The sequence below is a fragment of the Cydia splendana genome, chromosome Z, assembly GCF_910591565.1.
Source record: "Cydia splendana chromosome Z, ilCydSple1.2, whole genome shotgun sequence".
Taxonomy (NCBI): domain Eukaryota; kingdom Metazoa; phylum Arthropoda; class Insecta; order Lepidoptera; family Tortricidae; genus Cydia; species Cydia splendana.
In genome coordinates this window covers 48,337,030-48,362,816 of record NC_085987.1, presented here as the reverse complement: position 1 = coordinate 48,362,816, position 25,787 = coordinate 48,337,030, and the positions used below count along the sequence as shown (strand labels likewise).

The 25,787-nt window shown below is 40.5% G+C and overlaps 2 protein-coding genes and 2 long non-coding RNA genes across 4 annotated transcripts in view; 3 read left to right on the top strand and 1 right to left on the bottom strand.

Annotated features, from left to right (window-relative positions):
* Positions 1-25,787, top strand: part of LOC134804155 (uncharacterized) — a 431,198-nt gene that overhangs the window by 375,764 nt on the left and 29,647 nt on the right. The window lies entirely within an intron of this gene.
* The window catches only part of LOC134804161 (uncharacterized), a 292,314-nt gene that overhangs the window by 252,512 nt on the left and 14,015 nt on the right, over positions 1-25,787 (top strand). The gene's annotated exons all lie outside the window — the stretch shown is intronic.
* Positions 8,597-10,182, bottom strand: LOC134804083 (tubulin alpha-1 chain-like). Its single transcript, XM_063776992.1, has one exon. It carries the CDS (start codon positions 10,078-10,080, stop codon positions 8,728-8,730), a length of 1,353 nt encoding a protein of 450 aa, XP_063633062.1. The 5' UTR covers positions 10,081-10,182; the 3' UTR covers positions 8,597-8,727.
* LOC134804137 (biogenesis of lysosome-related organelles complex 1 subunit 2) lies at positions 13,075-19,410 on the top strand. The gene is made up of 4 exons (XM_063777082.1): positions 13,075-13,205; positions 15,512-15,642; positions 16,491-16,602; positions 19,031-19,410. The coding sequence occupies exons 1-4, from the start codon at positions 13,157-13,159 to the stop codon at positions 19,168-19,170; spliced, it is 432 nt and encodes a 143-aa protein (XP_063633152.1). The 5' UTR covers positions 13,075-13,156; the 3' UTR covers positions 19,171-19,410.

Here is a 25,787-nt window from a genome sequence, read left to right as displayed (position 1 = left end):
CTTTGATCACGCCCGCGCAGTCACACACAACACAGCGCGTGTTGCGAGCGGTCACTTGATTACTGAACGTTAGACGTTGGAAAGCATGATCATGGACGTTGAATAGTTTCACGAGCGTTTTGTAGCCTGCAGCAGTATATTGCGACAATACTGCCGACTGCATTACTGCAGCAAATGTCAAATACGATGATGCTGACCGAATTTTTGATATTTACCTCAGTAATTCAGTCGGCAGTAGTGCATGCTGCAATCCTGCTGCAGTATAGCTGCCGACTGCATTCCCAAGTAGCATTGCAAGCTGTATATAAGCTGTATTAAAGTTTATTTGTATACTATAAGCTGTACAGTTAGGCTGTACAAAGGCTGTATAAGCGCTTATACAGCCCTTATAAGTAAAAAAAGGGCCCAAATTATACAGCCTTTAGCGTTATTAGAGCTGTAGTGTAGAGTAGCTGTATAAGCAATACATAAGCTGCATAATAGCTACATTACAGCTATATTTCGGTGTAACAGGAAACCTTAACACTACAGATAATCTCTTATAAGTACGATATAAGAATATAAGTTTTAAATGAGTTATAAGAAAGAATTACAAGAGAATAATAATCATTTAAGAAACTAAAATGTCTTAATCTTGTTCATTCGTAATATAGTAATGGCGACAATAAAGTGTTATAGTGGTAAAAGTAAAAGTATATATTATACAGGACTTAAATGGAATATTACATTATTGGTAAGTGCGGATTATTATTTATTGTGAACCTGTGTATCTTTTCTGGCAAAATATTTACACGCCTGCAAAATAACAAAGAGAAACCATAAGGAAAATATCAAAAATCGGTAAAGTTACTTTTTGTTTTTAAGGTTAGAGTATCAAAAATATTTATAAATATTAATTCTAAGGCTAAACAATTTATTTTAGCTGGTAATCATAACACGGCCTTAGTCTGCTAAATATTTGCAATTATATTTAATTATATTTACAAATACGTTTTTTTTTGGGTGCGTATCATAATGAATACGAACTTTTGGTATAATTTCATTTTACAAACGTTCAAAACGTATACTAATCTTATGTATAATGCACTAAATCTATATTTTCAATAAAAATAATATAACATACAATATATATACCGCTGTTTGGTATAACATACAAATAAACTAATTACATTTAATATAACATTCATTATGCATAAAAGTTAAAATAATGAATAACATCTCATATAAGTATCTGAACAAAACATCAGTAAAATTATTTGGATAGCTCAGTATTTCATAGGTCATCGAAGCTAATTACTGTCAGAAAAGTAGGTTAGCTTAGAACTGAGACTCCCCAGAAAAAAAAAATGCTACCAGAAAAGTACGTTAGGTTAGGTTAGAACTGTGACTCCCCAGAAAAAGAAACTGCTACCAGAAAAGTAGGTTAGGTTAGGTTAGGTTAGAACTGTGACCCCTCAGAGAAAGAAACTGCTACCAGAAAAGTAGGTTTCGTTAGGTTAGAACTGTGACTCCCCAGAAAAAGAAACTGCTACCAGAAAAGTAGGTTAGGTTAGGTTAGAACTGTGACTCACCAGAAAAAGAAACTGCTACCAGAAAAGTAGGTTAGGTTAGAACTGTGATCCCTCAGAGAAAGAAACTGCTACCAGAAAAGTAGGTTAGGTTAGGTTAGAACTGTGACTTCCCAGAAAAAGAAACTGCTATCAGAAAAGTAGGTTAGGTTAGAACTGTGACCCCTCAGAGAAAGAACCTGCTACCAGAAAAGTAGGTTAGGTTAGGTTAGAACTGTGACCCCTCAGGGAAAGAAACTGCTTCCAGAAAAGTAGGTTAGGTTAGGTTAGGTTAGGTTACAACTTTTGGGAGAATGGTCTCGGTCGTTTCCCGTGCCCCGCCTTATAGCCTTGAGGCAGCCAACAGAGGGGTTTTAATGGGGAAACCTTGGGTCTCATTAGCCCACAACAGGGAGTCCCACATAACCATCCCGGCCCGTCCCCGCGCCGGGTGTAGGGCTTGCAAATATTCGAAACTTTCAGGTATTCGAATATTCGACTTTTTCTGACGAGATATTCGAATATTCGAATAATTATTCGAATATTTAAAAAAAATAAGAAAAGGAACGAAAAATCGGTTTATTATCGTTTTATTCAAAAGCTTTTTCCACATATTGCTAAAATTAATGATATTTTGCAGAAATCCACTTATTGACTAGATTTTATCATCCTACTCTGAAATACCCACGTTTATAAAAGCAAGTAAGTACCTAAAACGCAAAAATTAGTCATTTTCAATATTTCTTGATAAAACTTTTTATTATAAATGCGTCGTTGCGTGAATTAATATAACTTTAACCATCCAAACACGTATGTAAGAGAGAAAACATTTTAGTAGGTAATCAACTAATCACTAATCATTTTCTGATTTAAATTAACTTCTTGTCGTTAAGAAGCCTGTAAAATGGCCTTTAATTCCATTGTATTTTGAATCTTTATTGACTTTATTAGTCTTGGCAAGTTTAGTTTTGATTCCTAATGGTCGGCTGTTATATAATAAGTTATACATATAATTGGTATTGGAATATTTAAGGGAAAAAGTTGGCTGACTACGGGGTGGATTATTCGTTAGCTAAAGGTGCATGGTTAGAACTAGTTCGGTAGGTTTGGTATGATCAAATTTGTGAATTGCGATAAAGGGCAAGGTTTAGACTTCGAATATTCGCTTAAGGTACGCTTTTACTCAATAAACAAAATTACCCTTTATCTTAAAACTTACGTAAAGTTACTTGTACCTAGAAAAAGCATTAGCCGCACCGTAATAAAACATACTTTTTGATTTCGTTTCCTTTGAAATTGAGTTAGGTTTAACTGTATTCACGAAGCCTATTGAGAGGAATACAGTAAAAACATTATTTCCTTCGCATTTGGGTACCTACGGTTCCTCATTCACTGTTAATACCCGGCAAAATACACAGAAACTGTAACTATAACGGATGAAAATAGATTTTACCTAGTAATAAAAAATATTCGAATATTCGAAACCTGAGCGGCCGAATATTCGAATATCAAAACAGGTCGAATATTCGACATATTCGAATATTCGAATTGCAAGCCCTAGCCGGGTGGTATGCGTAAAGCATTTCCCCTCTCAAAAAAAAAAAAGGTTAGGTTACAACTGTGACCCCTCAGAGAAAGAAACTGCTAACAGAAAAGTAGGTTAGGTTAGCTTAGAACTGTTACCCCACAGAAAAAAACTACTACCATAAAAATAGGTTAAGTTAGGTTAGAACTGTTACCCCACAGAAAAATAAACTACTACCATAAAAATAGGTTAGATTAGGTTAGAACTGTGACCCCCCACAGAAAAAACTGCTACCAGAAAAGTAGGTTAGGTTAGGTTAGGTTAGAACTGTGACCCCTCAGAGAAAGAAACTGCTACCAGAAAAGTATTAGGTTAGGTTAGAACTGTTACCCCCCAGAAAAATAAAAGGTTAGGTTTATTGCGTGGTATTTGTTTTGTATATTATATTATTTCAACGTTATACCTTTTTATACTTATCATAAACGATATTATATGTAAAGTTCTTTATACATTATACAATTATAGAATTCATTGTTATACGTATCGCACGTTATACTTATTGCACGTTATGCCATTCAAAATTATACTAATAGAATTTATATATTCTGAGCAATATATTATAGGTTTGTATACATTCTATTACTTACCCTTTTTTTATTATTGTAAAATGGCGACAATTTTTAAACAGCCTACAGGATAGTTGGAGAGCATTATAATCTTAGTAGCTGTGCTGTGTAATAAATTGAGTGTCTTTTACAGCTTTTGTAATTAAAACAGCTTTATAATAGAATATTTGTATTCGTTTGGCTGTATTTCGGTGTCCGTACATAAGTTATAATTCTCTTTAGAGATCCGTATAACAAATAAAAAACCTGTACTGTAACTGTCATATATTCCTTTAGTTTTATAATACACTTATTTTCAGAAATCATTACACTACTATACTTATACGAGTGTAAAATTACGCCAAAAGATTGTTATAAGCGACTCTATCAGTAATACAGAAAAAAGCTGTACTATAGCTGCCATTTATTCATTTGGTTTTATAATACCCTTACAGACAGAAGTTATACAACTACTATTCTTATAGGAGAGTAAGATTACGCCATAAGAAATAGCTTTAAAACGGGGTTGACAGATACATTTGTACAGCTACAAGTGTCAAGTGATACTACAATACAGCCTGTATACAGCTTTTACGATAAAATTAGCTTGTAGTGTTTCACAACACTTAATGTTTTAAAACGGAGTTGACAGATACTTTTGTACAGCTAAAAGTGCCAAGTGTTACTACAATACAGCCTGTATACAGCTTTTACGATAGAATTAGCTTGTAGTCTCTCACAACACTTTTAGTTTTATAGTAGATTTTTTATATTCTGATAAAGCACCCCATGCTTCCGCAGAATCCTTTATAATGATTTTATACAGCTTGAGCTGTATAATGTCTGTAAAGTACCTTTTATACAGCTTAAATCTTTTCTGACACTCTTATACGTCCCTTAAATCACTCTAAGTTCTTAATTGGCTGCTATATTGATGTTGCCGACACTTCCATGCTACTTGGGTTACTGCCAAAAATGTCAAAGTTGATGTATTTTTAACCGCCTTAAAATAAAGGTTCTCAGTTTGACCCGTATGTATGTTTGTTCGCGATTATCTCGCGTTTGGCTGAACCGATTTTGATGCGGTTTTCAGAAAAGTGTTTGTTACATTCTGGTAAAGGTTTTAGTATACATAGATCTGAGCTGATGCTGAAACCTGGTTGTACCTAGTGGAACTCAGGTTTGGTACAACATAAGCCCACGCTATTTAGGTCATCCGTCACATCTTGATGAGCACTTGGGAGAGCAGTACCCAAGATAGAGCTGATGCTGAACCCTGGCTGTACCTAGTGGAACTCAGGTTTGGTGCAACATAGGCACACTTTGTTTTGGTTAATAATAATAATAATAATACCCCGCGGGGGCAGCTTGTGGCGAGCTGACGGTGAGTGGCGACACCGCGGACCCCTATTCCAGAGGGCACTTTCATCTGGCCCTCGCCTCTGTGCTTGCCTTGATTGGCCGGCCAGAGTGGAGTCGCAAGAGCGGGACCTATGCTCCAGGTTGGAAGTGTAAAATGTCATAACGCCGGCGGCCTGCTGAACGGATTACCGGGATCTGGCTACCGCAGACTCACCTCTCGACAACCTCACAGCCACTCCAAAGTGTTGCCCTGTTGTCGCACTGTGCGTGCGGCCATTGCGGGGCCCACTCAATGAGTTGGCGAGTCACCACCTGTCTTATACAATTTTGAGACTGATTGTCACGGCAGGTGTCCGCTAGTCTCCTCCCATAGCCCTATATCCAGTCCATCCAACATTCAAATCAAATAGCCTATGACCTTAGTTTCCATCGCAGCACAAAAGTGCTGCACTGCAATAGTCTTTGCACCTGGCGGGGACCATCTCCGGATGTATCACATTGTGCGTTCGGGTATGGTATCCGCCACGTGTGTATCCCTTGCTTTTAGATTAAATGTCTTAAAGGGCCTCTGCGCTGTTGGCTTCGGCCCCACGTACGCCTCCCAAAGGTCCGGGACCCCATGGTCCCGAGATATGGAACAGACATACAAATAATAATAATAATAGGTTAGGTTTTTTATAATGTGTTTATATGTATTTTTTATCGTTTTGTAAGTGTTTTTATATTTTACTTTTATATTCATATTATAAATAACCTAACTTGAGATGAAAAATAAATAAAGAAAATAATAATAATAATAAGCCCGCAGGGCAGTTTGTGGCGAGCTGTTGGGGAGTAACGACCCCACGGACCCGAGTGCTCCCGAGAGTCGGTCAGGGTCTCCGTCTCCGGCGTGTCTTCGTCGGTCGGAGTGGACCCCAAGGGGACCCGCAGGACTCTCAGCTCTGGCTTGCCTTCATTGGCCGTCCAGAGAGGAGTCGCTAGAGCTATATGCTCCAGGGGTGGAAGTGTTAAAGGGCATAACGCCGCGAGTAACTTCGGAGAAAGCGCAGCACCACCTCTCGACACCCCTGAGCCGCTCACGCCGGTGTTGCGCCTGGCCGTCTTTACGATGGCGCATCAGGTGCCCATCTAACGAGTGGCGAGTCATCGCCTGCCTCGATAACTTGTGTAAGCAGTGTTATGGCAGGTGTCCGGACTTCTTTGCAATAGCCCAGCCTTTTTTCCACCCAAACTTAAACCATAGACCAGTACTCTATCCATATTCTTTACAATAGCTTCCAATGCCTGCTGAAACCGGTTCACGGGTATCTATTGATGTACCCGTGAATGGGTTCCAGCAGGCGTTCTACATGACATCAAATCTCTCCAAACGGCCTCTACGTGTTGGATCCATATCCCCACGCACGCCTTATAAATGACCGGGCTCGAAAGACCCCGAGAGTTTTAAAACGGAGATACAAATAATAATAATAAATACATATGCATAAAGTTTTCACACTTGGATGACGTGGCGTCCGAGTGACAGCTTGTGTTTAGACGATTTCGATGATGCTCGACCTGCGATCATATATAACCATGGATACCGCCTTTAGGAACATTACCGTTCAAATTCTCGGGCCAAATTAGCACACATACACAATTACGCCTACATTCAAATAAGACGACGCGTTTACAGAGCCTGTAATCAAAGCTCGTAAACAAAATAAGAGTCATCTTTATTACACTAATGGTACATAGCTAAGTGTAGATGAAATGCATATAATGTCAATAACTACCAATCAGCGACATTAATCCGCTAATAACCTTCTTGCTGTACGTACTGGCCGCTGAGAGTTCGCGGTTCATATTTGATTAGAATATGACTTGGACAGGGATAGGTTTATGCCATACAGTGAAGAACCAGTCAAATAATTCACGTATAATAATTTAATGCAGATTAAAAGATAACTAGTTAAAATGTTGTTATGACATGACAGACTAACTCAACATAAGTAAATATATCATTGTTGTATAAATGTATTCCGCTATAATAAGTATTTTGTATATTTTATTATCAATCTGCATGGCAGTGCGAAGTCACGTTCAGGTATAGTCTGTCCGTTTTTCTAAGATCAAGTACGCCATAGTAAATGTATGGCGAACTTGATCTTAGAAATCGGACTAGCTATACAGTCTGCAAAATTTACATGGGTACACGAATCGGGTCAAAAATATTTGAACAGGCGGAGTCACAATAAATCCCCACTTTCAGTTCAGAATATTTTATATGTATATAGCCGGTCAAGCAAGTTTGTCAGTAGAAAAAGGTGCAATATTAAAATTTTGTATAGGACCACAGCCGTTCGCGCGCTTACATTTTCTAAATTTGCCGCTCTTATAATATTTTAAACTTTCGCGTTTTGAACACATATTAACTCACATTATACGAAACGAAACTGATTTACGTCGGTAAATCAAGGTAATTGAATATAATTCGCGTTAGACCCGTCTATAATGTGAGTTAATATGTTTGCCGCTCTTTTCTACTGACGGAAATAGCTTGAGAGAGAACCTACATATATGTGACAGTACAGGGTGGATTCAAATGATCAATATTTTCAGATAATGTGTGTATTTGTTAAATTAATTCAGTGAAAGCATGATAGGAAAAATGTATCTACATATAGGAGACCGGGTATGATTATCTCACGGGTTATATCTCATGAATAGAACATATTCTAGATATCTTGCCAGGCATCCACTCAATTTCATGTCTCTCTAATTGGACAGCTTTTTTCCATAGTTCTCTGCGAATAGCATCTTGTGGGAATCTGAATGGAAAGTAATGTAAAATGACAATACCAAATTTGATTATTAATTTGAAATAACTAGGTAGTTTTTTTATAGCTTCATCTCATGAAATAAAAAAGGAAAATACAAATCTGTAAGAAGGAATTTATTATTACATTTATAATTATATAGAAAATACCTAAACCAAACACAAGTTAATAAAATAGTCTACTTCATTTAGCATAACACCATCCCTATTATCCTCGCAATTTAAAAAGTCGTATGTTGTTATGAAAGTCGTATGCAGTTGTTACGTTTTAGCTTAGCACAGTAGTATTGAAAACAAATCGTCATGTTTTTTCCAAATTCTACTGAAGTTATCTGTTTACTACAAGTGAAAAGTGATTCCACTGTCCTTGGTATGAACTAAAATAACTTCTGCACCACTTCACGACACATGAATATATCTTTATTTACAAAAAAACGTTGTTTTTATAAATCAATTTAGCCATTTGTCACTGACTGTCATCTCGGTGGTACTGAGATTGCCAATCGAGCAGTTTGTAAGTACCGCCTATCGCGGGGTAGTTTGCGTTGGGTCATAATTGAGCGGACAGAATACTTCCATGTATAGCATTTCGCTGTGCTCGACATGCTCATGCCCAATAGATGACACCTTGCGTCACCTCTATTGACAATGACTTAAGTTTCAAGATGACATGTAGGTACTGGGACCGCGTCGAGCACCAGTACGTTTACCTTAAATGATTATCAAAACAACAAAGTACGGGTAAAAGCAACGCCTAAATTTAATAAATATAGATCAAAAATTCAGTATGTGCACACATGAAAAGTAAAATCACATAGTTTTAGACCTAAGAGAACCAAAAATGTCCTAACATAAAATATATTCTTCCTAATATTCTTCGCCACCTTCGCCCTCGCCTTCGCCAGAGTCCATGCCGACTTCTTCATAATCCTTCTCGAGCGCCGCCAGGTCCTCGCGCGCCTCTGAGAACTCTCCCTCCTCCATACCCTCACCGACGTACCAATGAACGAACGCGCGCTTCGCGTACATGAGATCGAACTTGTGATTCAGGCGCGACCACGCTTCGGCGATTGCTGTCGTGTTAGACAACATGCAAACAGCTCTTTGCACTTTAGCCAGATCCCCACCCGGCACGACCGTCGGCGGTTGGTAGTTAATCCCAACTTTAAATCCGGTCGGACACCAATCTACAAATTGTATTGTGCGCTTGGTCTTTATCGTGCCGATCGCCGCATTCACATCCTTCGGCACCACGTCCCCGCGGTACAGCATGCAGCACGCCATGTACTTCCCGTGCCTCGGGTCGCACTTCACCATCTGGTTCGCCGGCTCGAAGCACGCGTTTGTGATCTCCGCGACAGATAGCTGCTCGTGGTACGCCTTCTCGGCGGAGATGACGGGCGCATACGTCACTAGCGGGAAGTGGATGCGAGGATACGGCACCAAGTTGGTCTGGAACTCTGTTAGGTCCACGTTTAGCGCGCCGTCGAATCGTAGCGAGGCAGTGATGGAGGATACGATCTGTCCGATCAAGCGGTTCAAGTTCGTGTAGGTCGGTCGTTCAATATCTAAGTTTCTTCTGCAGATGTCGTAGATAGCTTCGTTGTCAACCATGAAGGCAGCGTCGGAGTGCTCCAGCGTCGTGTGCGTAGTCAGGATAGAGTTGTAGGGCTCCACAACCGCGGTGGAGATCTGTGGCGCGGGGTAGATGGCGAACTCTAGCTTGGACTTTTTCCCGTAATCTACGGAGAGCCGCTCCATGAGGAGCGAGGCGAAGCCGGAGCCGGTGCCGCCGCCGAACGAGTGGAAGATGAGGAAGCCCTGCAGGCCCGTGCACTGGTCGGCCAGCTTGCGCACCCTGTCGAGCACCAGGTCCACGATCTCCTTGCCGATGGTGTAGTGTCCGCGCGCGTAGTTGTTGGCGGCGTCCTCCTTGCCGGTGATGAGCTGCTCGGGGTGGAACAGCTGGCGGTACGTGCCCGTGCGCACCTCGTCCACCACCGTCGGCTCCAGGTCGATGAACACGGCGCGCGGCACGTGCTTGCCTGCGCCCGTCTCGCTGAAGAACGTGTTGAACGAGTCATCGCCGCCGCCCACGGTCTTGTCCGACGGCATCTGCCCGTCCGGCTGGATGCCATGCTCCAGGCAGTACAACTCCCAGCAGGCGTTGCCGATTTGCACGCCGGCCTGTCCGCCGTGAATAGATATACACTCACGCATTATTGATTATATGTGATTACTAGTTATTAACTTAAACTAAAAAAAACTTATTCTTTTGCTATGGGGTTCCTTCTGGTTTTACTCCAAAATACGAACTAAACAAAATGGACGTTCATATGGAATCGAATTCAAATTAAACAGCTGAGATTTGAAAATTTATTAAAAAAAAAAACATTTTTTCTTGCCAGTATATTCCAACGGAGTGATTATATTCTCATTGGTATAGTTTGTTAAAGGACTGTCTCATTTCAATCATAGACAGACAGAATCATACTATTTTTGTCTTACTTACACTAGTACTTATCACCCAAAAGAAAAGGATGAGTATAATTTTTCTGGTTCTTACTGACTGACAAATTGGATTGAACAACTATATGTTCGCCGTGAAGACATGCGAGAGAGACAGACATATTGACTAAAAGAGAGGTTGACACCTTAGAGGATATAACCAAGTGGTTATATTCTCTAAGGTTGACACACAATGTCTGCATCAAGTTGGTACTGACAGGACAGTGAATAGTTTTTTTTCATTCTTTTTAGCCCCCATTCACACGACAGCTTTTTCAACGCGCGTTAAAAAAGCGTTTGAATGACACAAATGGATACGTGTGTATTTATTCACACGACAGCGGTGGCGCTTTTTATCAAGCGTTGTTGGATTTTCGACTTTAAGCCTTGGACGTTAAGTCGAAATTAGAGTGCGGACAGATTCAAGCGCTTTTTTAACGCGCGTTGAAAAAGCTGTCGTGCGAATGGGGGCTTAGTCCATCAGGACAGGCTAAAGCTCTAAGCCATACTGCCTAGTCATAAGTAGATTTTTTGTCTTTTCAGTAAGTTCAATCCGGTAAACGTCTTCAGTAAATACTATTCATATTAAGTCAATTCCGATAGTAATGTATTCAGTAGTCTTGGTCATATCCATTAAACATCCATTCTCATTGGTGATTTAGCTCTTGTAAAGCGATAGCGAACTTTACAAGGAACTCTTGGACAACCGGCCGTTGAGTCCAAAATGATGATGGTTAAACGTGCTTCAAGATTAATTCTCCATTCACTGCACACTACCACATTAGTTTACTGTATAATAAGCTATCGATATTACACTTTAAACAATATTAATGACAGGGGCGTATTTACCCTAGGGCCAAGGGGGCCATGGCCCGGGGCGGCAGGTCGCGGGGGGGTGGCGAAGCCGCCCCCTCGCTGCTTTTTCTGGGCGCCTTTTATAATCAAACTTAGCTATATTTTTTATTATATTTTAATTGATATTTAAATTAATAAACAAACGAACGCTTCAACAATAAACGCTTCAATATCTACCAACAAGTACCTAAATTAAGCAACATTTTCGTTCAAGAAGTATTAGTACGGCGCAGTGCCGGATTTACCACTGGGCTGAGTAGGCTGAAGCCTAGGGCGGCAAATTTGGGTCACAATTTTTTTTTATTTGCTGTTCAGATAGGGTCGACCAGAATTTTGTCGCTCTCCTATTTATTTGTAAAATTTAAATAACAAGCATTATTTGTCGAATTTGCCGCCCTCTGTCATGTCAAGACCCTTTATATTGAGTTGAGAAAGACAGACGGCCGGACGGACAACAAAGTGATCCTATATGGGTTCCGTTTTTTTTTTCTTTTTGAAGTACGGAACCCTAAAAATGTACCTACTATTTTCTCGAAAAAATTTCGCGCTCGCTACGCTCGCGTATTCACTTACGCACCTACATTATTTGTGACCCATCTGACTACATTGGGCGGTTCTTGTGTCTTCGTGGTATTGAATCTCACTAAATTGTTCCGATCCCATGCCGAAACTCACTATAGATAGAGTGCTCTCGATATCAGATACAAATACAATACTTTTCATGACTTTCCAGCACCACAGAATGAGGGATAATGGCACGGCCTGTGTAATACGCATCCCTACTACTGTCGTCTGCATAGCAATGATTATCATTGATATGCAGCAATGACAGCACAGAACCTAGTGCAACGCCAGCGGTAATGTCCACACAATCGGAGCAGCTTCCGTCTACTATACGGCTCATATGCGTCTACCGGAAAAAAGCTAGCGATCCTTTTGTATAACATAGTCCCTCGAGCATATGCGATGCGATGCCAGACCCGACCGAACTCCTTAGCTATATCCAGCCTGACTGCCAATGCCTCACCTTGATTCTCAATGGCTAAAACCCAGCAGTACCCACCGGTCACCGATCAGATCAGGCAAATATAACGAGGTCGCATCGTCATTGAGTGACAAAAACGGCCCATATAAATCTGTATCTAGAATAGTGACATTAGTGACGTCACCTTTCTGCACTCAAATGAATAAAAAAATATCTACGTTCCACTATCAGCGAAGAGCGCCTGAATAGCTTAGCTCTTCTTAATATAGAAGCTGAGCTGACAAACGTTTTAAATTACGACAGCGTCATTGATGATTTTGTCAACCAATTTGTACATAGGAAAACAATGTAAATGCCTATGTGAGTAAATGGTAAATGTTTAGTTTTTATTTATTTCACACCTCAAAGGTACTTGTTGCAGGTTTGTTTTCCTTAAATAAAATACTTTATCGTCACTGATGAAGGGGGCGGCAAATCAAAATGGCCCGGGCGCCAAATTTGTAAATACGCCTCTGATTAATGAGCAAAAAACAAAGTAATTGATCTCGACGCGTGCCATCAAGATGGCGCTCGAACCAGTAGGGCTACCGCCAATACCGAAAATCGTCAATTGCGGGCATTTTTCTCTGTCACTCTAATTACGCCTTCATTGGAGTAAAAGAGTATGATCCCCGCAATTTGCGAATTTCGGTTTTCGCGGTAGCCCCTCAGAAGTCCGGACATTGAATAGGCTGTCCATATGAACTTACTAAATCCTTTATAATGTGGCAGCACTGGAAATATCACAAAAAGACCTATATTGTCTATGTCTATATCGAAATGTCAATAATGTCATTAATGTCGTCATCCTTCAGTCACATGTCATCACAACAGTTCATACACTTATTTTTTGTAAAGGTAGAATTTAGGTTTGTGATAAAAACTAAAAGAACTTTAGTTCTCAGCAGAATGTCAGATGAAGATATCGAGAAATGGATGAAAGATGGCCGCAACAAAGGTAAGACAAAGCATACAATAATGTATCCACTGTAGAAACATTAATCAAGTGATTATTGTGGCCCCTTCGTCCTCTCCGGTGTTGCGAGAGAGCGTTTATTGGACTTTTGATGAATATTTGCCTCTAATAGCCCATCTGATGACTCCTTCCCGTGGTGACGTCACTTCCCCCGCAACAAGTTCCACAGCCGGCGCCAAATAACTGGTTCCTTTACCGCCATTCAACAGGGCTCGGTTCGATTCGAGCGATTATTCGTCATTGCGTTTTGGATTTTTGGTGAGGCAGGTTGTGGCTCAAAGCCCTCAAAGTAGATTGAGTGTTATATACGTTTGAAATTTAAGTAGTGATTACTTGATTATTAGTATTTGAAGATGGGCATCTGAATCTCAAGATGACAACTATCACAAAACACGGCGTAAGTCGTCTACATCCTCAGTGGAGGAGGGTCCTTCAACAAAGAGTCTCTAGATAGTTTTCAGGGTCTGATGATGGAGTTGGAAGGTGGCTATGGGAACTCAGTAATAAAACGACACAATCCCATCAAGTTTGGACCTACTTAGCATGGGTGTTCCCACCACCATCGTTGATACCTCGAGTACACCTGAACCAGTAGATACATAATAATAACTCCCAGGTGGGAAAAGACGTTCTGGATGAGCGACTTCTCTGATCAAAATTGAGAACCTATATCATCACCTAGTTGACGTGACCACATGATGTCCACCGCCGCACTTGGGGGAACTGGAACTGGAAGCATGGCTAGTTGGGGGTGGGAGTCCCTTCTAAATTCCTGTTTGGAACAGGAACAATCCTTACTGAAATCAAGCTGGTGTGATTCTACCTTTTCTTCATACTGCCCAGCATGGAATAGGTGGGTTAGGTGGTGTCAGAAAATAATGTTTCCATAAATACTCCAAAGGCTGTTTCTTTAGCAAAATTTTTATCTGGCTTGAGTACTAAGGAAGGTTTAGCATATAGTTATATTTCATGCAAAATAAAGTTATTTGTATTACTACTGCTTTTCATAAATCGGTCATCTCTACTTTTTGCGAACCCTACCTAAATAAAAAACTGAGTGAAGATATTACCACTCCGCAGGGAGCACTAGCTCAGCAGTCTCTTCATCCAACTGGATAAATAATTGATGAAATTCTTCCAAGAGGGAATTGGAAAAGTGAGAATACTTTTCATAATTTTTACAGATGGTAATTTACTGGTAATAATGATTCAGTAAGCGATACATCTGTAGCTCGCCTTTTTCAGCCAATTTAATGAATAAGTAGAGTTTTTTCGAGGCTTAAATAAATATTTTGATTGTTATGGCTATGAATTGGTGATGTAATTAAGTACCTATGCTTATATTAATAAAGGTAATCATATACCTAGATGTTAGTTTACATTCTTTATGGCCATTCACCAGGTGATAACAGACAGGTCTCACAACATCGGAGAGGACGAAGGGGCCACAATAGAAGCATTTTACCTGCCAATAAAATCCATATTGTGGTCCATATTCATCAAAAATTCAATAAGCGCTCTCTCACAATACCGGAGCGGACTTCTGGACCAGATTATTTATGAGCAGATACAATTCTTCTATTATACATTAGTTTGAACGAGTTTTGTACTTTTGTTTGATCAAGTGAGTATACATCCATCTTCTAAAAATAAATATCGAAGTCCCTCGTGTGCATCAGCGTAAATGTCGGAAAAAGGAATTATTCGCTGTCCCGTTTAGCAGAACTTGTTATGCACGAAATATGTTTATAAGGCGTGCCTGTAGACTTTATAACTAATGTTTAAATCTATGTAATATTGACGGTTTTCACTGTGATATAGTCTCCTTAAAAAAAAGCATTTGTTTGTGAAAGAAAATTGCTAGAGATATATTTTATAAAGTAAAATATATAACTAGATATTTTGTGTATGGCGTATATTTAGTGTAGTAACTTAATAACTTTGCAGGTAAATAAGTTTAGTATTTGTTAATAATTAGAGAAATGATATGCTTCGATTTTCTGTAGCAATAGAAATGTAAAAGAAAAACCATAGTGTATAAAATTTAGCACCATTATATTCAATTAAGGAAACTGTAGGTCTAACCTTAAGATGCAATGTTAAACCATTACGCATTAATATAAATGACCGTTTGTTTCATCATTCACAATAATAAAAAAAGAAATGTTATAATCAGTTTTTTAAGAAATACGCTTTTGTCTAGTTGCTTATTATATTATGCTTATGCTTATATGTATATAACACTACTGTAAAGTTGTATATATATCGTAAGGCATGTAATTTCTCAGATTTACAGGTGTCAACGAGTTGCTCGAGCTTCGAGGTGCTGGACCCGCACGACCCGGTGATCAGCCGCCACGCCACGCAGCTCTTCAAGCGCACCAATGACTACCTACAGGGAGAGATGTCTGCGGGCCAGGTTGCTAAAATAATACTGTAAACTTGCTGGATATACCACGCTACTCATCGGTTAAAAAAAACAGTGATTCACTGCCTAACAATTTTATTTACAGCTCTTCCATTATTAGGAATTGAGTCGATAAACTTCAAACTGGAGTAAATCCATCAGATTATGCGATTTTGGTATTAAGGTAGATTTTAGCTGAGAGAGTCGAATGGATTTACAGTCATAGTCAGTTACATTTTGTGGTACAGTCACCTGCAATAATATGTTACTATTCGAAGGTTGCAAAAATATATGGCACGCTTTTATATGGCTAGAGCCAGAAGATTGTGTCAGATATTTTTGCGGCCTTCGTCGTGTAACATATTATTGCAGGTGACTGTACCTGATATTCGATCTTGGTAGTGTTAAGCAAATGTTTGAAAATCTGCTACACTGCGATTATTTCATTGTGATCAATTGATCATGCTCATATTTAACAGGACTATCGTCTATTGGCTTCATAGACAGGGTCACTAGGTCACTATACTACCCAATAGGCCTCACTGGTCATCTGGATGTAAAATAAAATAATGTGTAACTTTTAAACTGTTGTTTATACTCATGCTTTGTGTGAAGTTTCTTGGGTTTTCTTTATTTGATATTGTATTATAACAGACATACTGAGGAGTGATAACATATGACCACTCCTGTTTAATTTTCCCCCCATTTTGTTATTGTAATAGTGCCAATATGGCAAGAGTACCAAAAGTTGGTACCTGGCATTATTGAACTATTGAAAAAATAATGTTTTTAAGTGATATTACAATAAAATGCTCGTGTTATCTATTTGAAAGTTGACTACATATTTGATTATATTTAAGGACCACTACAACCTGCTGGAGCAGATCAACCGACTCACAATAACCAAGTATGCTGATCTCCGGAGCCTGGCGGTGAACCTGAGCAAAACACTCAACGAGTATAATGAAATGTGTAAGTCTTTTTAAGATTCACATCACTAGTTTCTGCCCACGATTTTACCTATGTTCAATGAAGATTATTATCATAAAATATATTTTATGTGTTTTGGACACAAACTATCTCCGTACCAATTATAACAGACAGACAAACAAACTGACTTTACTTTTGTAACATTTTTATATTAGGCATTGGCCTACTGAGGAAAAGGAAAGGAATATCTTTAAAAGCTTGAGTTACGTAGTTACTTTGGGGTAGGCAGTGGTCCAATTGAATTCTACAAGGTGAATCATAAGTCGTGAATAGAAATATGTTTTTCTAACTCCATAAACAACGAGCAATTTAATGCCCCTACTCTTACTAAAATCAGACAAGATTTTTTTTATTATTTTTTGTTTATTTTTTGTTATTTATGTTACATTAAATATCGTATATTGTTAAATTATATCGGGTTATATTATTATTATGCGGGTGCAAATCCTGGCTCGTACCAATGAGTTTTTCGGAAATTATGTACGGAATATCATTTTTTTTTAGCTTTTCGGTGAAGGAAAACATCGTGAGGAAACCTGCATGCATAGGCATATACACCTACGAGGAAGTTCAAAAGGTGTATGTGAAGTCCCCAATCCGCATTGGGCTAGCGTGGGGACTATAGCCCAAGCCCTCTCGCGCATGAGAGGAGGCTAGTGCCCAGAATGGGACGTACATATATAGGCTGAACTATTATTATATTCTTTTATTTATTTTACTTCATTATTATTAATTTATACCCATGCAAATAATGTACAGTCGACATCAAAAATATGTTTGCAATTTTTCAATTTTGCACTCCCTTGCAATAAGGCGAAAATTGTAAACGTATCTGTGTCGTCGACTGTAGCATTGTTGAGGGTGCCATCTATAGTTACCTTGCTGCCTTTTGCTCCTTACTCCCTTGCAATAAGGCGAAAATTGTAAACATATCTGTGACGTCGACTGTACCATTGTTGAGGGTGCCATCTATAACTTGCATTGCTACCTTTTGCACCTTACTCCCCTGCAATGAGGCGAAAATTGTAAACATATCTGTGACGTCGACTGTACCATTGTTGAGGGTGCCATCTATAACTTGCATTGCTACCTTTTGCACCTTACTCCCCTGCAATGAGGCGAAAATTGTAAACATATCTGTGACGTCGACTGTACCATTGTTGAGGGTGCCATCTATAACTTGCATTGCTACCTTTTGCACCTTACTCCCCTGCAATAAGGCGAAAATTGTAAACATATCTGTGACGTCGACTGTACCATTGTTGAGGGTGCCATCTATAACTTGCATTGCTACCTTTTGCACCTTACTCCCCTGCAATAAGGCGAAAATTGTAAACATATCTGTGACGTCGACTGTACCATTGTTGAGGGTGCCATCTATAACTTGCATTGCTACCTTTTGCACCTTAGTCCCCTGCAATGAGGCGAAAATTGTAAACATATCTGTGACGTCGACTGTACCATTGTTGAGGGTGCCATCTATAACTTGCATTGCTACCTTTTGCACCTTACTCCCCTGCAATAAGGCGAAAATTGTAAACATATCTGTGACGTCGACTGTACCATTGTTGAGGGTGCCATCTATAACTTGCATTGCTACCTTTTGCACCTTACTCCCCTGCAATAAGGCGAAAATTGTAAACATATCTGTGACGTCGACTGTACCATTGTTGAGGGTGCCATCTATAACTTGCATTGCTACCTTTTGCACCTTAGTCCCCTGCAATGAGGCGAAAATTGTAAACATATCTGTGACGTCGACTGTACCATTGTTGAGGGTGCCATCTATAACTTGCATTGCTACCTTTTGCACCTTAGTCCCCTGCAATGAGGCGAAAATTGTAAACATATCTGTGACGTCGACTGTACCATTGTTGAGGGTGCCATCTATAACTTGCATTGCTACCTTTTGCACCTTACTCCCCTGCAATAAGGCGAAAATTGTAAACATATCTGTGACGTCGACTGTACCATTGTTGAGGGTGCCATCTATAACTTGCATTGCTACCTTTTGCACCTTACTCCCCTGCAATAAGGCGAAAATTGTAAACATATCTGTGACGTCGACTGTACCATTGTTGAGGGTGCCATCTATAACTTGCATTGCTACCTTTTGCACCTTACTCCCCTGCAATGAGGCGAATATTGTAAACATATCTGTGACGTCGACTGTACCATTGTTGAGGGTGCCATCTATAACTTGCCTTGCTACCTTTTGCACCTTACTACCTTGCAATAAGGCGAAAATTGTAAACATATCTGTGACGTCGACTGTACCATTGTTGAGGGTGCCATCTATATTTGCCTTGCTACCTTTTGACACCACATTTTTGTCTTAGGGACCCTTCCTCTGCCTAGCCTGCCTTTTAACTGTGATTTTAAAATTTTTCGTTAATTCACCTGTTCCCAGACAACACCCAGATCCGTCCACTGCTACAGCAGATAGACGCCATCGACGCGCAGGTATCTAGGTTCGAGGCCAGCGCGTACCGCCTCGACGCTTACACCAAACAGCTCAAACAGCGCTTCAAGGAACTCGAGGACAAGTAGCCAGAACAAGCCCTCCACTGATGAGCAGATGCCAGGCGGATGTAGCAAGCGAACTAGTCTAATTGCTGATGTGCCGTCGGAAAGTTTCCAAAAAGGCGAAATTTTCACATTGAAAAGTTTCGGAAACTTGTCATGTTTTCGTATCCTGGAAATGGAAATTTTTCGTTTCCAAAATGAAAGTTTCCTATGAAATTATCTAGATATTTCCGCGAACAATTCCAACTTTTTTGAAAGTTTTTGAAGTTTTCATCTTGCACATCCTATCCGTTGCTCTTGAAACAGTAGACTATTTCCAGCTCTCCGCCATTTATATATATATATATATACGTATGTATGTATGTATGTATATATATATAGATATATATGTATATATATATATATATATATATATATATATATATATATACATATATATCCCGGTAAAAGAAAGAGAGGTCACCCTTTAGAAAGATGGGCGGACGAACTTACAAAGTTTACAAACGACGACTGGATAAAAATAGCCCAAGATAGGAAAAAGTGGAGAGAAATGGAGGAGGCCTATACTCGTCGAGAGGTCTTTAATAATAATAAAAGTTAATAACGATTCGGGGACCTCTTCGGGGAAACCGAGGGTTTTGCCTGTGCAATTGCGGACGAAGTGATGATGACGAACAACTATCGGAAATATATCCTGAAGGACGGTACGGTCGACATTTGTCGGGCATGCCGCCGTCCCGGAGAGTCACTCAGGCATATCATTTCCGGTTGCTCTCATCTTGCTAACGGCGAGTACTTGCACAGACATAATCTCGTAGCCAGGATTATTCACCAGCAACTTGCTCTTCTATATGACCTTGTGGACCGCGAAGTACCGTGCCACGCTCTATTGGGATCGATCTATCATCACTGACAGGACTATTGTAGCCAATAAGCCTGATATTGTGATAATAGATCGATCGCAACGTCGGGCCGTGCTCGTTGACATCACCATCCCCCATGATGAGAATCTCGTGAAGGCCGAGAAGGACAAGTCCAGTAAGTACCTAGACTTGGCTCACGAGATAACCGCCATGTGGGATGTTGATTCTACGATCATTGTCCCGATAGTCGTTTCAGTAAACGGTCTAATAGCGAAGAGTCTCGACCAACACCTTGAGAGACTCTCGCTAGGTGGTTGGATCAAGGGTCAGATGCAGAAGGCGGTGATCGTGGACACGGCGCGGATAGTCCGCCGGTTCCTCTCTCTGCAGCCCTGACCACCGGTAGCTTGGGCCTTGCCCCGCTGCTGGCGGCACCCTAGGTTAGGTTTTTTATAATGTGTTTATATTAATTTTTATTGTTTTGTAAGTGTTTTTATATTTTACTTTTATATTCATATTATAAAATAACCTAACTTAAGATGAGAAATAAATAAAGAGAAAAATAAAGTTAATAAGTAAATAAATTATAAGTAAAAAAACTTATTTAAAAACAAGCTTTTATTTAAATGCGCTAAAAAGAATAAAATAATTTATCTTTAAAAAAATTACTATCAAGATTTAACGTCATTACACAATTTATATGATATAAAAGCTTGTCGCGAGATTTAAGTACTCGTATTTAATTCATATGAAAATTTTTCAAATTGTAATCCATCAGATCAAGTTATTTATTTTACTTGTTTATCTACAAATGTTAATCTCGCGACAAGCTTTTATATCATATAAATTGTGTAATGACGTTAAATCTTGATAGTAATTTTTTTAAAGATAAATTATTTTATTCTTTTTAGCGCATTTAAATAAAAGCTTGTTTTTAAATAAGTTTTTTTACTTATAATTTATTTTTTACTTTTTAGTTATCGCTGGAAAGATCTGTTAATCTCATTCAACGCATCATTGTTGTAAGGTTATTCAAATAGGAATATTACAATTATTAGAATTCAATAAATTTACTAAAAACTTCATCTTTCGTTTTAATAAAATCGTTTTACGCCATTATAAACTTTAAGGTAAAGTGGCATACCACCACGGGTATCCTCTGAATCTCTGTAAATGTATAAAAAATTTAGTAAATGATATATGGCCGTATTTTTTTTTTTAATTAAAAAAATGGTAACATTTATAATATTTCGTGCTTGATAATTTCAGATAAGAATTCTATCTTGTTTCATACTTTTTAGAGCGCGAATTGCAGTAGTCGGGTTTTAGTTTTTGAACTTATTTTTTATTCAATTAATTTTGGGGTCAGGATTTCGTTACAACCTATTTGAAGTCACTTTATATTACTTTTGTGAGGGCGTCCGCAGTACAGAAATGCACGCAGAGCGCCGCATATATCGGGCTACGCCCGACTCCTTTAGTATGAGGGCACCGATGGTGGCCGTTTTTGGAGCGCGTATACGTCGGACTATTACGCACGACACTTATAGTATGAGGGCTTTTGAACGCGTACGTCGGAGTACGCCCGACTGTTTTAGTATGAGGGCGCCTTCGGCGCCCGGCTTTGGAACGCGTTCGTCGGGCTACGCCCGCCACTTTTAGTATGAGGGCGCCGAAGGTACCCGGCTTTGGAACGCGTACGTCGGGCTACGCCCTACTCTTTTAGTATGAGGGCGCCGAAGGCACCCGGCTTTGGAACGCGCACGTTGGGCTATGCCCGACTCTTTTAGTATGAGGGCGCCGAAGGCGCTCGGCTTTGGAACGCGTACGTCGGGCTACGCCCGACTCTTTCAGCATGAGGGCGCCGAGGGCGCCCGGCTTTGGAGCGCGTACGTCGGGCTACGCCCGACTCTTTCAGCATGAGGGCGTCGGGGGCGCCCGGCTTTGAAACGCGTACGTTGGGCTATGCCCGACTCTTTTAGTATGAGGGCGCCGAAGGCGCTCGGCTTTGGAACGCGTACGTCGGGCTACGCCCGACTCTTTCAGCATGAGGGCGTCGGGGGCGCCCGGCTTTGAAACGCGTACGTCGGGCTACGCCCGACTATTTTAGCATGAGGGCGCCGAAGGCGCCTGGCTCTGGAACGCGTACGTCGGGCTACGCCCGACTCTTTTAGTATGAGGGCGCCTTCGGCGCCCGGCTTTGGAACGCGTTCGTCGGGCTACGCCCACTCTTTTAGTATAAGGGCGCCGAAGGCGCCCGGCTTTGGAACGCGCACGTCGGGCTACGCCCGACTCTTTTAGCATGAGGGCGCCTAGGCGCCCGGCTTTGGAACGCGTAGTTTGGGCTACGCCCGACTCTTTTAGTATGAGGGCGCCGAAGGCGCCCGGCTTTGGGACGCGCACGTCGGGCTACGCCCGACTCTTTTAGTATGAGGGCGCCGAAGGCGCCCGGCTTTGAAACGCGTACGTCGGGCTACGCCCGACTCTTTTAGCATGAGGGCGCCGAAGGCGCCTGGCTTTGCAACGCGTAGGTCGGGCTACGTCCGACTCTTTTAGTATGAAGGCGCCCGGCTTTGGAAAGCGTACGTCGGGTTACGCCCGACTCTTTTAGCATGAGGGCGCCGAAGGTGCCCGGCTCTGGAACGCGTACGTCGGGCTACGCCCGACTCTTTTAGTATGAAGGCGCCTTAGGCGCCCGGCTTTGGAACGCGTAGTTCGGGTTACGCCCGACTCTTTTAGCATGAGGGCGCCGAAGGCGCCCGGCTTTGGGACACGTACAGCGAGCCTCGTACGTAGTACGTTTTCGTCTATCAATCAGATGATAGAGTCGAAAAGTGGTGAACCACTTTCTTGGCTGACTGTACCATAATATTGCATTGTCATCCGACTTACATATGCATCACCTATGCAAATTTTCAGCTTTTGTGAAAATTCAATTATTATGATATTTATGATACTAGTTATTATCGTTGACTGTACTTTTCTTTCCACAGTCAACTAATACTCATCGAGGCAATTCTAACAACCCTAAACACAATTACGTTGTGTTATTTTATCACCGAGTTCCTATGGCCACCTCCTGTCTCCATCATCAGATCAGCTCGATGGTACCATAATATTGCATTGTTATCCGACTTACACAATTATGTACCTATGCAAATTTTCAGCTTTTGTAAAAATTAAATTATTATGATACCATATATATATGGTATGGGACTTTCTGTAAACAGATCCAAAACCAAGGTCATGGAGGTGGATAGAACTGTATATAGGTACATAACTTTTTGTATTTTTTTTACACTTAAATTTCGTATTGTTGATTGATAAAACCGCTGTGCGTCGCTGTCGTCGTGCACGGTCCCAATGCACAGTTAACAGTGTGGGCTATGGTACCTAATTGTATACACTATGTACATATGTATGTATGTTGTACTTTACAACATTCGATGTACATTACTCTAAATTATTATTATTATTTTAGCTTCATCATTTGGGAATCTAGAGCCGGCGCACTGCACTGAGGCTAAAAATGTATGGTCATTGTCTTGTCCGAACACCGACCTGCCTACCAACCTTTGCTCGCAGAGGCAGTGGGACGAGCCGCTCTGTCAACTAGTACGGAATAATCTTTTTGATACGTCAACTGGCTTGGCGGAGCGTGGCTCGTCTTCTTGCTGCTGCGGAATGGGAGTCTTACCTTCTCCGTCGATAGCGGCCGGCCTATCGACGGAGAAGGTAAGGCTATAGTAACCACTGACCAGACTCCCATTCCGCAGCAGCAAGAAGACGAGCCACGCTCCGCCAAGCCAGTTGACGTATCAAAAAGATTATTCCGTACTAGTTGACAGAGCGGCTCGTCCCACTGCCTCTGCGAGCAAAGGTTGGTAGGCAGGTCGGTGTTCGGACAAGACAATGACCATACATTTTTAGCCTCAGTGCAGTGCGCCGGCTCTAGATTCCCAAATGATGAAGCTAAAATAATAATAATAATTTAGAATAATGTACATCGAATGTTGTAAAGTACAACATACATACATATGTACATAGTGTATACAATTAGGTACCATAGCCCACACTGTTAACTGTGCATTGGGACCGTGCACGACGACAGCGACGCACAGCGGTTTTATCAATCAACAATACGAAATTTAAGTGTAAAAAAAATACAAAAAGTTATGTACCTATATACAGTTCTATCCACCTCCATGACCTTGGTTTTGGATCTGTTTACAGAAAGTCCCATACCATATATATATGGTATCATAAGTAGGCGGCATAGTATGGCATCAGTAGGCGGCCTCTGGTTTGGGACGCAACGTGTGTAGACACTTTTGCCGTGTCCCACTTATCGGGCACTAGCTCTGGTGCTGGTCATGCGGCCACGACGGCCGAGGACAGCAAACGGCGCAAGTACAGCACGCTCGGCAGTGGCTACATATTTGAGCCTTTTGGGGTCGAAACGTTAGGGTCGTGGTGGCCCAGCGTCTGGCGCTTATATAAGGATTTGGCGTCGCGTTTGGTCGATGCCATGGGTGACCAAAGGGCTGGCCAGTATTTTGCCCAGGGAATTAGCATCGCTATTCAACGGGGAAATTCGGCCAGTCTTTTGGGTACACTGTCTGCTTGCGGTGAGTTGGAGGGTGTATTTTATTAAATTTGTGTTTACCTGACGAAGCCTGCGTTGCGGATATAAAAGTATGGTCTCTGAATAAATATTGTATACATACTCTATACGTGGGTCCTGCATACTTTACAACATTCAATGTACATTACTTTATACGTGGCTCCTGCATACTTTACAACATTACATAAGAAATAAACGCCTATTATATTACGTGGCAATAATTTATTACGTTAAAATGATTACGATACAAGTGCGACAAGTTGGAAATTCGCAACGAGTGGCGATAAATTGAAACACGACCGAAGGGAGTGTTTTAAATCGACAAGAGTTGCAAATTACCTTTTCGCACGTGTATTGTACAACGTTTTACAGTAGGTACATATGGCCCTTTACATTTTCGACATATGCACGTATTGTGACAATTACCGCACTAGGGCTGTAAATTAGCACCATATGTACCTAGGGTAGACCGGGTGCAATAGTACCACGGGGCAATAGTACCATCGTTATTATCTTCACAATTACAACGAAATATGAATATGTGGGTATACACGATAAAGCCCAATACTTGTCTGGACCCGCTCACCAGTCGGCCGCTCGCTACGACGCGGAACGGAGGTGCTAAGAGACCATTTTTGGTTTCGAGTGATCAAAGTAAGTATTTACGAGAAATATTTTGTCATATTATTCAAAACTAAATAATCCTGATCTCAATTAGTGTTATTAAATATTCTCCTTCGTGACTGAAAATATTGATTACAGTTAAGCTCTAAAATAATAAACCTTTATATAATAAACATTATTTTTTATTTACGTTCCAATTTTTGTGGTACTATTGACCCGCACGAAGGGTCAATTGTACCACAAGGAATCATTGACGAAAAACGGGATTTTCTACCATACTCTTACCGTTTATTAACAATTACCCTCAAAAATACGTAAATCAATAACCTACTATTTCATATGTACGTACAGTTTTGGTTCAGCTCATATACATTCCGAACTAGGAACCATTATCCAAAAAATGGTACTATTGGCCCCGGTCTACCCTACTGTAAATATACAATCATAACTTGAAATAATGTGTTATTTAATTATTTCTAACACCTATCAGACGATTTAGCGATATGATTCGGTCAAGTTGTGTTCTAATG